The sequence below is a fragment of the Eptatretus burgeri genome, chromosome 9 (genome assembly GCF_056783735.1).
Source record: "Eptatretus burgeri isolate ZD-2024b chromosome 9, Ebu_testis_v1, whole genome shotgun sequence".
Taxonomy (NCBI): domain Eukaryota; kingdom Metazoa; phylum Chordata; class Myxini; order Myxiniformes; family Myxinidae; genus Eptatretus; species Eptatretus burgeri.
In genome coordinates, this window is record NC_140969.1 from 25,834,581 (window position 1) to 25,851,951 (window position 17,371).

The window sequence follows — 17,371 nt, forward strand, 5'->3', positions numbered from 1 at the left end:
AAGGTTCGTGAGCAATATTCCCCACTTGCAGGATTGTGCCAAAAATCCCATTCCTACCAATTATATTTAACACCTCTTTCCAACTGAACCTACTGAAACAGCTTGGAGATGGACAAAGGGAATCTTTTACCGGGGGGGGGGGGCATAGGGGACAATTGTGGAGGGAATGGGGGACAATTCACAGATTCACAGCACCTGTAAGGCATTATGAAAACCAAAAGAAATGCACTGCATTGTTTAAAAACCTACAAAGCAGCAAAACATTAAACTATCTGTGGTATAAAACAAAATAAACTACAATAAAGGATTATAAAACAAATTCGCAACAAAATTAAATGTGACAGCATTATAGGGAAAATGGCAAGAGGTGGGAATGCTGTACAAACCTGAGATGAAACTCCCTCTAAGTCACATGACAGCTAGTGCAAAATAAACAAAGTGAAGGTTAAGAGTTATGACATTTTCAAAATAAGGTACACCGCTTTCAAAAATAAACAATCAGCCAACAAATCTGCATGGTCATGGCAATGTCTCACAAACCTGATCATGGGACAGATATAACCTTTGTGTAACCAAAATAAACGTTTCTACTCCATAACAGAATACCCTGAAGATGTGAACCAGACGACCACACGGGCAAAAAAAATAAAAAAATAAAAAAACCCCTCAAGTCAAATAGGAGGTAAGAGTTACGTGACTTGTGGCATTGATACGGAACCAAAGAAAAAAAATACGAACAAAAATAAATATAAAGAAATAATAAAAACAGTGGAGATTCAGCACGTGTCAACTGAGGCTGTGCTGCAATAGCCATCCAAATGCAAACCATGCGACAGCCTCAGCCATAATCACTCCTGGATCTGGAGGCCCCAGGCTATACGTACCACCATAGACCCATAGCAGCAAGGAATAAAGACGTCAGGCAAATGGGCAAGGATAATTCACCCCATTCCACAACCAGGCCATGAACAAACCCAAACATCGAACTCCTGGCTTCCAAGCCACCAGCTGGCCCAACCTGAATCTATTGCACCAAATTAGCAAATACTCAAAGCATTTTCCAGGTGGATGAGTCGAGTCGGTTTACCTTGGTGTGGTCCAAGTGGCATAGGGGGAGGGGGGTGCAAGCATTGTTGGAGGAAGTGAAGGGCTATGCCAGTGACTGAAAGTAACCCCTGAGCTGGGCTGTGTAACTGGGTATCATGTGCCATCTGGTAGTGGCCAAGCAGAGGTTCCTGTGTTATACACAGATTTGTTTCTGGCTCCATTGTGGAGTGTGGATAATTTTTCCAACTCTTTTTGGTCAGCATTGGCTCTCTCCACCACCAACGGTTGAGCCCATGGTAAGGCGTGTGCAAGCTCATGCCATAATGCAGAAGGTGGTTGCAGGTTGTGTGGACCAGGGTGCTTTAACTATCAAGTGGTGTGTGCCCAGACCACCGCTGCCCAAACTTAATTCTACAAATAAAGATCGTCACTTTTTATTTCAAACAAATTTCTTTCCATTTCTCAAGGACAATTTTTGCCACAGTGAAAGCCATGTTGTTCCACAAGGATGTGAATAGTTCATCCAATCTCTGTGACCTCCAAATATTCACGAGTTATTCCAATACAGGGTTCTCAATCACAAATCCAAATTTACCACATTTTCCGGTGTATAAACCGCACCGCTGCTTTTCACCCTCAAAATAAATGAATATATTGATCATTTTACTTTCTGATTGAGATGTAAAAACATTTGTATGGAACAAAATGACAGAGGTATCAACATGCTCACTCCCATGTCCGCTTAATTTTGTCTAACAGTCTTATTCTCATTTTCAAGAAGATACCAAGAAGTTTTTATTTTTCTTTCTTATTTTTTAATATTATAAAGACGATTTTTTTTGTTCCTGGAAAAAGGAAGAAAAGGGATTCACACTGGTATCATACATATTTCTTGTGGATTTATGGCCCTGAAAAGGGCCGTTTGGGTTTAAGGAAGCTTTTCAGCTAAACGAGAGGAAATCCTCATCAATGCTTTCCTCGTCGAAGATGGCACGTAACTCCTTGGCTGAATCAGGGTCGAGCAAATCCCTGTTTCTGTCTACGTGATTTGCAGCCTCCTAAATGTCGGCGTCTTCTGTGCCGTGCATGTTCTTGGAGATGCAGCATTTCAAAAATGCTCGCTTGATGATGTCCGACGGTATCTCCTCCCACACCTTGACGATCCAGAAAGTCGATCTTTCTCATCATCCCGCTCTTAGTGTACGTCTTCTCCCCAGTCATTATCCAATTTGACTAGCAGCAACGTAGCCAGTCCTTGAACAGCTTGTTGATGGACACTAAAGGGCTGCAGGAGTGATGTCATCTCACCTGTGATGACGATGAGATTGGTTTTGGTCCGACGGAGCAGTGCTTTGGTGTCGTCGGTCTTGTGACACATGAACGTGTCCAGGCCTAGCATTCTCTGTCATTGGGAGAGACCGCCATCCTGCCTACTACTCCAGACTGTGCGCACCCAGTCCTGGACCAGTCCCTCATCTATCCACCCCTTCTGCTGCGCACAAACAATAACACCAGCTGGAAGCTTGTCTTTGGGCATTGTCTTCCTCTTCAACATGACAAACGTGGGAGGCTTGCCACCATCTGCGGTGCAGGCGAGCATGACGGTGAATCGGTCCTCGTGGCCAGTAGTGTTGACCGTCACATTGCACGCAAGCTTATTTGAGGTGGGTGCTCCGTTATTAGACTTGCAGGGGTCCTTTCCCTCCAGAGACCAGATAGCATCTGTTCACTCGTCGAATGTAACCAGTGTGTTCTCCCTCTAATGGAGGCAGGACAAAAAGGAATGGAGCTGATAGAGGTTCGGTGCATGGCTTATCGTGAAAGACGCTCTCATTGTTGATTTTCTTGTTATATTTGCAGCGTTAATAAAGTTATTATACACTCGATCTGCAAGTGTCCTCGCCAAAGACTCCAGTGATAGTGAATAATTCTTATTTTGATGCGAGATCTGGTGTTGTTTTTGCTTTGTGTGTAATGGCATTTTCAGAACAGCAAGGCTCTATATACGCCACACACCGAAACTCCGGGCAGCTCCGGTTTAAAAAAAAAATAAAAATAAAAATAAAAATAAAAAAAAAAACTTAATTTCTGCACACCATTAACAAAATGCTGTCTAAACTCTTCACCTGAACCAATGTTGAAAAATTTAACGGAAAAAATTTAGCTTAAAAGCAGTCCTGACTGCTAAAAGTGTTCATTTGGAATATAATTAAAATTCAGCATTGATCGTTTTTAAGACCGATTTTCCTCTACACCTGTATATTAACCACAACCCCAACTTTTACCTTTTTGGCCGATAAAGTGTGGATTATATACCGGAAAATACGGTAAGCATTGATGTCTCTATGACTAAAACAAATTTGAGAGATCAACCTTCAAAGGAGATCAGCAGACACAAGACAGACTAATTGTTTTGTCAAAACGGAAATGTTAAATGCCATCACATGCCAAAGATGGCAGCAAAAGTCGAGTCAGCACCTGATAACCTATATATTAAAGCCTAAATTGTCAATGTGGTTGAAGCCAGTTATACTTTGCGAGGAGGATACCTGCATCTTTACCTGTATGAAAATTAACTGCAATGGTGGGAAAAGATGATAGAAACCACAAGGTCTGATTGTAACACAAATATTTAATCTGCTTGTGGGATTCACTTGTGGACTCCTGCTCCAGTGAAAAGGGAACCGAAACGCAATTTTTTTTTTCCTGAAAAACCATTGAAAAAATCAATAATCTTGTATATTATTTCCGAGTTTGTGGTTTCGTGTCGTGTTATCTTCGACTTTGTTCTGCGCTCGAGTAACGTGATATTCGGCTTACATTATCTCAAAGACCATATGAGGTGCATGGTACAAAAAAAGTAAATAAAATGGTTCTGAAACAGTGAAATCATATTCCACTTACTGCATTAAAGTAAAATTACTACTGATACTCTGCATCAGTTCCTTTCTCAAACACACCCACCCCAACATGTCGCGCAGAGCGCAGGTTATGCTAGTCACGGTTTAATTTGAAGATAATTTTTTTATTTGATTTTTTCCAATCACAAAGTGCTGGAAAAAAAGGCCTGGATGTCAATTTTAGATTTTTGCCAGTGACGTCACACTCAGACCACAACTTCATCCAAATAGCGGCTTAGAGAGAAACAGCGTTAAAGAAAAAAAATGTTCTGACGCCGATTCCACCATCATTAGCAACTCTGAAGATTCTCAGTATGTTGAAACTGATCGGTGAGATTTTGAAAAAAACTATTGCAGACAAAATTAGTGATGGAAAAACTTTCGGGGCAATTATGGAGCCGTATTGCTTATAGATTGTGTGAGTGATTCAGACGAAGATGGTGATCAATGGAGGTGTTATTGAAAATAAAAACGTTGGTCGCATGTTCAATTGACGGTTTATAAGGGATTTTGGGTTAATTGATGAATCAGTTATACGACACGGACACGGGCACGGGCACGGACGCAGCCGCCAAAATGGGCAACGAATGTTTTGCCCCACCATCGAATGTTGATCAGGTGTGCTATATTGTTGCAAATCTGGAAGCCTTGTGGACACAAACATACAGGTTCTATAGAACAGTTATATCGGTAAGTATGTGTTTTTAGTTAGGGCTCCTTATCTGTGTCTAATGGGTAATTAAATGTTCATGTGCTGTGAAGTTACTTTGATAGTCAGGGTTTTCTTTTATTTTTAAATCCTCAACTACAACAACACGCCTTCACCTCGCTTCCTCACACCGATGCCATTGTCTGAGTGCGTGTCGGCACATACGTGGGCGGAGTTCAAGGAGGAGCCTCGCGGCAGCCCTCGACCAATCAGCATGCTACGGGTGGGGTAGCCACCGCTCAGCCAATCAGACCCCGCGACGGTGAGAAAGGCGGTCCGCGTGATGTCACCAGGTTCACGGGCTAATCGACGGACTTGCCACTCGTTTTGGCCAATGACAGGGCGACGAGCGATTCTGTGCACCAAAACCGTCCAGTGAGGGAGAGCAGGGAGGGCGAAGGCGTCCCACCCCCCCCCCCCGAGACAGGGTGAATTAGGGTGGGGCGCGATCGGACCACGAGAGCTTGAGCTTGACAGATCGTTCCTCCGAAAGAACCGCAAGGGGTGCGCGCCGTCTGTCGGTGAACTAGCGAGTGTTTGAAATAGTTCATAACCATCGAGCAGGCAAGGGTGTGCTCAATCTGACGGGCAGGTTTAACAATCGTGGAGTTATCAGCCCTCACTTTGACGTTCAACTATAAGACTCGGAGAAGTGGCAGAGAAACCTCCTGCCTTCTCGACAGTTTAGGATACAGAGAGGTTTGGTTGCGAGGACGAGCGCCGAGCGGAGCTCAGGAGGCTGATCGCGGCTTGCCGGTGTCTGGATTCTGCTCGCCTCTCGCTGGTGCCTGGTTCAAATTGGCTTGCCCAAACCATACGAGGTGGACAGGTCCGAAGCAGGCTCTAGTCTTCAGCTCGCCTTTCCCTCCGAGCTGGAGGCCTCAATAAAGGCTGTGGCCACCGTTTAGTGTGTATGTGTATGTGTATGTGTATGTGTATGTGTATGTGTATGTGTATGTGTATGTGTATGTGTATGTGTATGTGTATGTGTATGTGTATGTGTATGTGTATGTGTATGTGTATGTGTATGTGTATGTGTATGTGTATGTGTATGTGTATGTGTATGTGTATGTGTATGTGTATGTGTATGTGTATGTGTATGTGTATGTGTATGTGTATGTGTATGTGTGTGTGTGTGTGTGTGTGTGTGTGTGTGTGTGTGTGTGTGTGTGTGTGTGTGTGTGTGTGTGTGTGTGTGTGTGTGTGTGTGTGTGTGTGTGTGTGTGTGTGTGTGTGGGGCACCAGTCTAGTAAGTAGGAATTGTATAAGTGCTCTTTGCTTGTACATAAATTGCCTTGCATCTCTATATTCGGTTAACTCTGCCTTCTTGCCTGCTTCCCTCCTTCCCCCCATTATAAATAAACCCATGTGTTAAATGTATCAGTTCGTTGCAGTGTTTCCTCCATTGGCTTAGCGTGACGCGTGTTGGTGAATTAGCAAGGCCGTTGTTGCCACCGTAAGGGGAAATTTGGACCGACGGATCTTGGTGATCATCCGCTCGGGTCGCACACGGTTCGAGCACGCGAGCGGCTCGTTCCGTACGAGCGCCGTCGAGGGTGTGAATCCTCGTTAGTTCGCCACGTGGTCTTCTAGGTATTTTGAAGATTGGCAAATAACCCTGTACCACGTGGTGGATTTCTTGACGACTCATGGTCCGGTGAGGGACCCGTACCTTTCGGAGTTCTCCAGAAAGGTACGATCTAAATTCCGGGTGTTCGGTAGAGTCGACCCTGCTGCTCCATCTAGTGGTCGAGCTTGCAGCCGATACCCGGCCCGCAACAATACGTTACGGCTGTGGTCGTGTCAATTTGTGTCTGTAGTCATGCCATGTCGTGTCTGTGCCATCGAGGTGGGTGGTGACGAGGTGTCGGTTGCCAGCAGGCCAACACAGGTGTTCGATTCACTGTTCAAATTGCACATGTGCATGTGCTGGTAGCTGGGTTGTGATGGTGCTACAGTTTTGAGTGACTGCCGTTTCTTCCGCTTTATCATGGAGATGGCATTTTCTCTCAATCGTGGCAAATAGCCACAAGATCTAGCCATCTCTGTTGTTTCATAGCAGTGTTCCGAGCACAAAAGCGAACATTTTGCAGGCCCGATCCATACTCGGGAATTTCAGACAAACCTAGTCCAATTTCTGGCAAACTTAGGGTCTTTCGGCCATTGATGCGACATGATACGACCTCGGTTTGTTTTACTACAACCACCAAGAACACAACGACTCGGCATGTGGAAAATCGAAAATTATTCGCCATTTGAATTTAATCGTTCTGCAATGTAACCCGTAGACAGTACAGATATGGCGGTCGACTCCCGTGTGCGACAACACAGCTCATTGTGAACAAGATTTCAACTTTCAACGAGGTGGTCTGAGCCCTTGGGTTCCCCTTTAAGGTCATATGATCTAGTGCATTCATAAAATGCAGACATATAATTCCCATTCACATACAACACTCAGCCTCATACACATGTAACACTCAGCCTATCGGAGGTCCTCCCTCATTTGTTTTATGATACAAAAGGATGATGCATTTGATAATGAGCGAGTCTCCAGTATTGGGAAATACAGCTGAAGATTCAAATGCAAAATTTATAACTAAAACGGGCTTAAACAAAAACCAAATCATCCCACTGACCTCAATGGCAAAAACTGTAAACATTTTCGAAATAGAAGATTAAAAGTGAATAGATGTATTGAAAGGTGAAATCGTAAAAAAAAAATAAAAAAATAAAAACTTTCTTCATCCCATTAAATATATACAAGGCCTGAGAGTTACTGGTACCTTTGAGAATGTAATCTGTCAGAAGGCCTGGGACTTTCTCACTGTCATCCTTCATGGCTTTCAAAACTGCCAAACACAAAGTGAATGTTAAAAAATAGGGAACAAACATTTCAAACTTACACAGTAACTGCAGAAATTTCTCTCTTACTTTTGATTAAAACTTGAAGTTGCTCCACAGATGGAGGTTCATCTTTCTCTTCGTACGGTATGATGGTTGTCAGGTACTATGAGAAATACAATGCGGCATAAAGCATTTCAGGAACCGAAACCTGCACCAACATGTATCCTTTGAAAACTATTAAACACAAAAATCACCAACCATCTCAAATGTTGCCATCACATTTAAGGAACAATATAAAACGGCCATAAGAGACAAAAGTACGAAGTTCTCCACCTAAATCAGGAGCCAAGACAAAAACGTGTTTTTCTGGAGGTGTTAAGAACAAGACCAACCAGAACAACAAGAACGAGGACAATAATCTTTACATGAACAATAGGTTTCCAGTGGAAAATCAACTTGAAGCCAAACAAGGAACAAGAACGAGCAAAGATTGCATTCCCTCGCCCAGACTTGTTTTGTGTGGTTTGAAAGTACGCATTTTATAGACATACTCACATTCCAATTGTACATATTTTATAGAGGTACTCGGTTATTAAAAAAAATTCAAATAAGAGAAGACGTATTAGTGGCAACCACTAGGTGGTGCTTGTGGCCCATGTTATCACATTCAGTGCAGACAAACAGACAGACAGAAATACAGTACCCTCTCCTTTGGCGAGGGTAACAAGATGAGAATAAGAAGCTTGGTCTCACTGTTCCTGGAGCGATCGTTCTGCCCACGGTGATGGCTCCACGTTCACGCCAATGGTTAGGGGAGGTGCCAGTGCTACGCCGCTTGCGTTTTGCAAGCTCGCGGAATTCTTTCTGCTTATTCTGCACCTCAATGAGGCTTGCTATGAAGGTGTTTTTCACTTCCTTCTCAAACTCCAATTCATCTCGCAGTGCAAGCTCATGGATGAGCTCCTCAGAGAATGAGCGAATCGTCGACTCGAGCTCCTCGAGGTGCTCCATTAACTGGGCTACAGACAGGTCTCGGAGACCTGTGTGCGTTGTGGAGACAAACGATATATGTGTTCTCTCTATATCCAACAAAAAGTAAGGTGTAAAAAGGAAGAAAGGCAACCAAAGTTGTAAAAATACGTTATTGGAAAGCCAACAAGTAAAACATGACAATGAGAATAATAAACTAAACTTTAAAAGCAATTTTAACCTATAACCTGAAAAAAAACAGCACTGCATATAGACATATAAATGACTAAATAAATATGCACTATACAGAATATATCTATGAAAACAGAGACCCAATCACATCTCTCACCTATGACTGGAGGGAACAACCAATTTGCTCTCACCAAATATATTACCCCAGGTGGCTGGGATTACATCAATAAATCCAACTCCTCCCATGCTCTTGTAGCCATAGAAAGCTGCATAAAGCAACCATGAAAAGCTACACAAGGTAAGCCCTTTACAATTTCAAGCTCTACCCAAATTCCTCCACAGCAAAAAGACATTCACAAATAGTACATACACCACATGGCCAAAAGTATGTGGAAACCTGCTTTCTCAAAATATCATTCCAAAATCATGGGCATTAATATGGAGTTGATCCACCCCTTGATGCGAAAATAGCCTCCACTCTTCTGGGAAGACTTTCCACTAGATGTTGGAACATTGCTGGGGTGATTTGCTTCCATTCAGCCACAACAGCATTAGTGAGGCCGGGCAATGATGTTGGGCGATTAGGTCTGGCTCGCATTTGGCATTCCAATTCATCCCAAAGGTGTTCGATAGGATTGAGGTTAGGGCTCTGTGTAGGCCAGTCAAGTTCTTCAACAAACCATTTCTGCATGGACCTCACGTTGTGCATGGGGGCATTGTCATGCTGAAACAGGAAAAGGGCATTCTCCAAACTGTTGCCACAAAGTTGGAAGCACAGAATTGTCTGGAATGCCAATGTATGCTGCAGCGCGAAGATTTCCCTTCACTGGAACTAAGGGGCCAAGCCCGAACCATGAGAAAAAGCACCAGACCATTATTCCTCCTCCACCAAAAACTTTACAGTTGGCACTATGCATTTGGGCAGGTAGCGTTCTCCTGGCATTCACCAAATCCAGATTCATCCATCCGACTGCCAGATGGTGAAGCGTGATTCATCACTCCAGAGAATGCGTTACCATTACTCCAGAGTCCAATGGCGGTGAGCTTTCCACCACTCCAGCCGACGCTTGCCATTGTGCGCGGTGATCTTAGGCTTGTGTGCAGCTGCTCAGCCATGGAAACCCTTTCATGAAGCTCTCAACGAACAGTGCTTATTCTGATGTTGCTTGCAGAGTCAGTTTGAAACTCGGTGGTGAGTGTTGCAACCGACGACAGACGATTCTTCCACGCTACACGCTTCAGCACTCGCGGTCCCGTTCTGTGAGCTTGTGTGGCCTACCACTTTGCGGCAGAGCTGTTGTTACTCTGAGACATTTCACTTCACAAGAACAGCAATTAAAGTTGACTGGAGAAGCTCCAGCAGGATAGAAATTTGACGAACTGACTCGTTGGAAAAGTGGCATCCTGTGGCGGTGCCACGTTGAAAGTCATGCGCTCTTTAATGCGGCCCAATCTACTGACAATGTTTGTCGATGGAGATTGCATGACTGTGCTTGATTTTGTACACCTGTCAGTCATGGGTCATGGGAGCGTGCTGTGTTGTTGCGCTGATTCGATCCTGAATTGATCGTGTCTCGTGGCCTCGCAGTGCCTCGTGCCTCAGCTCGGTTGGCTCTGGGGTTCTGCTGGCTCAGAGTACGGGGTCGAACGGCGGGCGGACCTGCCTCCCTCTCCTGCTCGCAACTTGGCGCCAGAACTGGCTCCCTGGCGGCTGTGAGCGGACTTGCGCCGACACCAGGAGGTCGACAGCACCACGGTATCTCTCCTGCCCCTGACGAGCGCAACGCCAGCTCGTCCGACGCCAATCCAGGGACTGTTGCATTTACACCACGGGCCAGCCTGACCACCAGGACCAGCTACGTTGTGTGTGTGTGTGTGTGTGTGTGTGTGTGTGTGTGTGTGTGTGTGTGTGTGTGTGTGTGTGTGTGTGTGTGTGTGTGTGTGTGTGTGTGTGTGTGTGTGTACCTGGTGCCTTAGAGGGTTTGAGATTGGTATATCCATTGGAATTGTTTGTGTTTTCCCCACGCCCGAACCCACACCACCATCCCGTCGAATCGCCCCAGATCCCTCTTCTTGCCGAGTCTTGTTATTTCTGGTTAGAGAAATAAACGTTATCAACTCAGTGAAAAGCGACTCGTGCCACCTTCCTCGTCCCGTTTGAGGTAGAGCGATTAAAACCGCCATCTTTGGGTTATAAATAAATAAACCGCCTCCATCGTTTCGGCTCATTCTACGTTGGCGGGACTGTTCAAGTCCCGTGGACGTCACATTGGTGTCAGGGTGTTGGATGTTTGAACCCCTCTAAATTATATTCTGCATCGGGAGAATATACCAGAACTGAAATCTCGCCACGGATTGGAATATAAAATTACTACAGAAAAGCGCGGGAAAATTTTGGTGGGATTTTTCAAATTAAAATTAATTGGCGGCAAACGGGACTTCTTCACCATGGCGGATGTGCAGATGTTTGAGGAGGAAGGCCACGTGTCTGGTAGCGAGTCGGGGGAAGAAGGGAGAGACGGGGGTAGGGTTGGAACCTCCCCCATTCCGAGCGTGGACCGTGCTTCATTGCCCGTAATGGAGCCGGCTGCGCCGGAAACCGGCACGATGACGATCCAGACAATGTTGGAACGTTTAATAGGGGACATGACGGTACAAAAAAATACATGACGGGCTGGATTCGGACAAAGGAGAAACTGGGAAGCGGGCCACCGTAAAAGTGATCCCCCTGGTAAATTTTGACGAGTCAGGGAGCGTCGAAGCTTTTCTGACGCAATTTGAGTGCATTTCCCGACTAAACGGGTGGAATGAGCGGGAACGTACAGGGAATTTGGTGGCAACGTTGCGGGGACCAGCCGCAGATGTGTTAAACGTGATCGCGGAGGGGATGTTGACCAGCTCCCACATTTGTGAGGCGTTGAGCCGTCGGTTTGGGTTCGCAGCGAACTGTGATCTGGTGCGGGCCCAGCTCCAGCACCGCAGATTAAAGCCGGGTGAGACAGTGCAGGAGCTGGCACAGGACATTTACCAATCAGTCAGGATCGCGTATCGGGACCTTACAGTGGAGGCATGGGACAGACTGGCACTCGAGAAATTTTTCGCTGCTCTTCCTGACCCTGAGGTCCGAGCGCTAGTGGAGCTTCAGGATCCACCCACCGTGCACCGAGCGGCCGAGTGCGCGGCCAGGCTGGCCTCGTGGAGTCGGCCGGGTCGGGTGCCCGAGAGGCCATCGGTGACGATCCGACAGGCAGAGATCCAGGATCAGGGAAGGGGGCTGGGAGAAATTGGCATTACCCAAATGTTTCAGGAAATTTGCCAGAAACTGTCAAGTTTGAGAAAGGGTAATTCGGTAGTTGGTGCGCCAAAGCGGCGGGGTCCAGCCCAGCCAATAGAGCAATTCGATTATGGCCGAGGGGGTCCGGAACCGGAAGAGACATTTCACCGATACTCACGGGGGCCTTTTATGGGGAGTTGTTTCCGGTGCGGGCGAAGAGGACACATGCAACGATATTGCCGGTACCCGGCGATGGAGGGACCCACCAATAGACTTTTAGACCCGGAGAGGATGAATCCTCCTGCTGAACCGCCAGGTCTATCCGAGGTGCCCTTACATAGGTCGAGTCCGGAAATCACTGTCGGGGGTCGGGGAGACTTGATCGGGCTGATCATATAGGGCCATGCTCAGCTGGTGAGATTGGGGCGAAGTGCCCTCCCTTGGTGAAAATAGTGAATTGTGGGAAAATTAGCATGGGTTTGTAAGTTCTGCTGGGTTTTCGAGTGACAATAGGGACAGTGGGTAATTGGTAACAAAGCGGGCACGAGTGGCTGTCCAATGGCTGGTGCGTGGATCGGGTGAGAAGTGCTGTGTGAGTTGTTTCAAGTTAAGAAGTGAAATGTATGGTGCACACGTTGATTTTTTTTATTGGACATGGTGTGGTAACAGGGAAGGTCATGGTCGGTGAAGTGTTAGAAATGCAGGTGTCACATGTAAGGCCAATGGGGTGGGGGAGTCATGTGGGTTTTGTGGGTGGGGATGATGTGCTTGTCCACAGGGATTGCTGAAGCTCACGGTGAGAGGGAATTGCGGCCCTCTTCAAGGAGATTCACCCCTGGTGGCTAACGGTGACAGTGTCTGGAGGCAACTGGGAGAGGGTCTGGTTGGGCGACCAAGGCGGGTAGGACCTTGGCGACCCAGGAAGGCCAGAGGAGCCAGTGAGACCCCTTCCAGTGTGTTGTACGGGGTTAGAGCTGATGGCTGCCAGGGGTAGTGGGAATCAAAGGGAGCGGGGTGGAGAAACGTCCGGGTTGGACTAAAGCTTACCTGTGGGCATGGTTGCACCTGAGATGCCCCCATCATCTTGTGGTAACCCACCCCACGGCCATGACGGGATTCAGCCTGCATCATTAAAATGGGGACCATGACCTAGAAATGTGATGATGACCATGGTGTGAGTGTTGTGAAGATGTGCGAGTCCTACTCGATCCCGCACAACTTGAGATGTGCAGCAAGGGCATGATGTCAGCATAATTTTGGGGCAAGCAAATTTGAAAATTGGCTCCCCAGGTAACGCTGGGTCTATTAGCATCCACTGGGGGACACGGTCAAGTGTAAATATCCTGTGAATAGTGTCGTTAAGGCTTAGAGTAGGAATGTAAAGTATAAGTGTTGTGTTTTTGTGGAACCTTTTGTTTCCCCTCCCCAGATCACTGGAAGAGTGTTGGGCAAGAGCGATGATCCAGAGGATGGAGTGCAACTTCGCTCAGTGCTCTCATGTGATAAAATAAAAAAAATAAAAAAAATGAATGATTGTTTAGGCGAGGATAAGGCCATAAGGGGGTAGCACATTAAGCAGGATAGGTAAGTTAGCTGTGGCTCGCTGCCCATTGCCCCTCCTACTTTATTTCGTTAGGTTAAATAGGTGTGAGTCAGTAAGTGTTAAGGCTGGTACGGTAGCGCCTGTGATATACCTTGCAGGAGCTGCGGTACCAGAGGAGGGGGCAGTGTTATGTTTGAGGGGGGGGTATGCATTCAAAGGGTAATTAGGATGTTTAATTCGGAATGCCATGCTGTTCAAGTTTACCAGGATCTTGATGTAATAAGTAACAATTCAGTGGTGATAAGTTGTCTAGTAAATGTCCATTTCTTCAAGGGGGAAATGATAATTGTCACGTAATTAGATAGGGAAACGGGTTAGGGTGTGTCTGCGTAAACCCATTTTTGGTATTCCCTGGAGGCTTGCCGTGACGTCACAGGACAGTGCTGCGGATGGCTCCGCCCCGTGATCACGATTGGCGGAAGGCGACGGCGGGGGGGGCCAATAAAACGGCTCGATTGGAAGTGACGAGGACTCGAGGATAAAAAGGCTCTGTTCGGGGAAAAGGCGGGGAGGAAGAAGATCGGTAAAGAAAAACCGTTTTGGTGGAGGCTGTTGTGCTGGGAGCGTGCTGTGTTGTTGCGCTGATTCGATCCTGAATTGATCGTGTCTCGTGGCCTCGCAGTGCCTCGTGCCTCAGCTCGGTTGGCTCTGGGGTTCTGCTGGCTCGGAGTACGGGGTCGAACGGCAGGCGGACCTGCCTCCCTCTCCTGCTCGCATCTTGGCGCCAGAACTGGCTCCCTGGCGGCTGTGAGCAGACTTGGGCCGACACCAGGAGGTCGACAGCACCACGGTGTCTCCTGCCCCTGACGAGCGCAACGCCAGCTCGTCCGACGCCAATCCAGGGACTGTTGCGTTTACACCACGGGCCAGCCTGACCACCAGGACCAGTTACGTTTTGTGTGTGTGTGTGTGTGTGTGTGTGTGTGTGTGTGTGTGTGTGTGTGTGTGTGTGTGTGTGTGTGTGTGTGTGTGTGTGTGTGTGTATGTGTGTGTGTGTGTGTACCTGGCACCTTAGAGGGTTTGAGATTGGTATATCCATTGGAATTGCTTGTGTTTTCCCCACGCCCGAACCCACACCAGCATCCCGTCGAATCGCCCCGGATCCCTCTTCTTGCCGAGTCTTGTTATTTCTGGTTAGAGAAATAAACGTTATCAACTCAGTGAATTGTCAGGTCAGGTTTGATCTGTGACCTGCTACAGGTACCATGTAAACCTGTACTAACCTGTTCCATGGTCGGGTTGTCGGCGACTAAACCGTCTCCCCCACCAGGTTTTCTGGTGAGGAGGGTATTTGGATATGGACACCCAGCAGGATTAAAAACAAAACCTGTCAAAGGGCGGAGGAGCTCCTTGTGAGCCAACGGCCATCCATATCTAGTGCCCAACTGTGTCTGCGGACGTCCTCCTGCAGTTGGGCTACTTCTTATTTGGAGGTTGGTGGCAGGATTTGCACTCCGGCCACCGTAAAACGCTTCATTCCGCAAAACGCAAAAACGCAAAAAAAAATCTGAAAACCCACTCCGTGGGAGTACCTCCTGTGCAGCTTCCCTTCGCAGGGCAGCTCACCGGATGACAGGATTGGGGCAAAGCCTTCGGGACCCCCAATCTTTGATAGGAGGGAAACCACGGGGTAACATCCCTGGGTCAGATTGCGGGAGAGTGTGTCGGAGTGGTGCTGAGGTGTCGTCCACCAGACGGCGGTCTCCTTGGGTTAACCTGAGGCGGTCCCTTCGGGTGGGTGCCTGGAATGTCCTATCCCTAAGAGAGGATGATCACCTGTCTCTGTTATCATCTGAGCTCAAGCGTTTGGACATCGGGATTGCAGCTCTCTCTGAGGTTCAGAGACCGGATTGCGGCGAGATAATGGTGGGTGGTTACACCTACTATTGGTCTGGTCGCTCTGATGGTTACCATACCCAAGGAGTTGCTGTAGCTGTGTCCAATAAGCTGACCCCAATGATAATTGAGGTAACACCGGTCAACGAGCGTATTATGAGATTAAGGATTCGCCACTCCTTAGGTGTCATTTCCCTGGTCTCTATTTATGCTCCGACTGAGGCGAGTGATCTCACCGTGAAGGACACATTCTACGCCACACTCGAGTCTGTGGTTGATCAGTGCCCCAGACGAGATACACTTCTAGTCTTGGGGGATTTCAATGCATCGACTGGAACTGATAGGGATGGTTATGAGGTGTGTGTTGGTCCCCATGGGTCAGGAACTATGAACCAGAATAGCACTAAGTTCCTTGACTTTGCAAGAAGTCATGGACTTAGGGTTGCTGGTTCATGGTTTCAGCGCCCGCAAGCTCATCGCTGGACTTGGTATTCCAATGCTGGCGGTGTGGCAAAGGAGATTGACCATGTCCTCATTGACGGTCGTTGGAGGATGATCCAGAACTGCAGGGTCTACCGGAGTGCTCAGTTCCTCAATACTGACCACAGGCTTGTTGTAGCAACTCTAAAGCTGCACCTTAAATCCTGGAGAATGGTACCATCCCAGCCTAGGCTGGATGTTGCCAAGCTCATGGATGAGAGAGTAGCTGAGGAGTTTGCGAACAGGCTGAGTGGACACTTGGGGGGTCTGGGTGCTTTGGGGGGTCCTGAAGGGTTGTGGAGCACCTTCAAGACCACCGTCCTTGATGTTGCCGGTGGATGCCTTGGAGTTCACCGCAGGGCAAAGAAGAATTTTGTCTCTCAAGGGACACTGGATACCATTGACCAGAGTCGCAGGGCCAGGCTGAATGGCAGAGCTGAGCTGTTCAGGGAGCTGAGGCGTAAAACTGTACGTGCACTGAGGGTGGACAAGGAAGCCTATGTGCGAGGAATCTGTGAGGGGGTAGAGCATCACCTGTGGACAGGTGATTCTCATCCCGCTTACAGGGGAATTTGCGCATTACGTTCATCCAAGCCCATCCCTCGGAGCACCGCAGTTCGAGCAGAGAGTGGTAGGCTCTTGACAGAGGAGTCTGAAGTGAAGGCCCGCTGGGCCGGTTACTTTGAGCGGGTGTACCAGGCTGATCCCCCAGCTGTCGAGTTGGACGTCAAGGGTGTTACAATCCCTGTTGCCGACCCTCGAATCAACTGTGGTCCACCATCGCTTGTGGAAACACGGGCTGCGGTGAACCAGTTGAAAAGGGGCAAAGCTCCAGGGATCTGTGGCATCCATGCTGAACTTCTCAAGGCTGGTGGAAATGCTGCACTCGTGTCGTTGCATGCAGTTTTGTGCTCTGCCTGGAACACAGGCATCATCCCAACTGACTGGAAGAGGGGCCTTGTTGTCCCTCTCTGGAAAGGGAAGGGTGATCGCCAAGACTGCAACAACTACCGAGGGGTGACGCTGCTCTCAGTGCCGGGCAAGGTCTTTGCTCGGATAATTCTTGATAGGGTTCGCCACCATCTGCTTGAGCACCAGCGTCCAGAGCAGTCAGGCTTTACACCAAAGAGGTCAACGATTGACCGTATCCTTGCACTTCGTGTCCTCACCGAATGCAGACGAGAGTTTCGGCAGGGGCTGCTTGCAGCCTATGTTGATCTCTGTAAAGCGTTCGATTCAGTGAATCGGGATGTCCTCTGGAGGATTCTTGGTCTTCGTGGGGTGCCACCGAAACTGATCGATCTGATGTCTGAACTCTACTCTGGTACTGAGAGTGCTGTGAAGTGTGGTGGTACCATCTCTGACTTATTTCCAGTTGTTACTGGAGTTCGTCAGGGATGTGTACTTGCCCCCACACTTTTCAGCACTTGTATGGACTGGATTTTTGGGAGGATGTCGGAGAGATCAAGTTGCGGTGCATCGTTTGGCAATGTCAAGATCTCGGACCTTGATTTTGC

The 17,371-nt window shown here is 47.7% G+C and overlaps 1 protein-coding gene across 8 annotated transcripts in view; it reads right to left on the reverse strand.

Moving 5' to 3' along the window:
• JMJD7 (jumonji domain containing 7) overlaps positions 1–17,371 on the reverse strand; it is an 82,032-nt gene that overhangs the window by 37,558 nt on the left and 27,103 nt on the right. For 5 of the 8 annotated variants that reach the window (XM_085894421.1, XM_085894427.1, XM_085894425.1 and 2 more), the window contains 3 exons: positions 8,254–8,540; positions 7,588–7,663; positions 7,440–7,505 (listed from right to left, as the gene is read on the reverse strand). In XM_085894421.1, the coding sequence (XP_085750547.1) occupies positions 7,440–7,505; positions 7,588–7,663; positions 8,254–8,540 (429 nt within the window). Of the gene's footprint in view, positions 1–386; positions 5,615–7,439; positions 7,506–7,587; positions 7,664–8,253; positions 8,541–17,371 lie in introns of those variants that run through there. The other 3 variants (XM_085894422.1, XM_085894424.1, XM_085894426.1) reach the window with 3 other exon arrangements.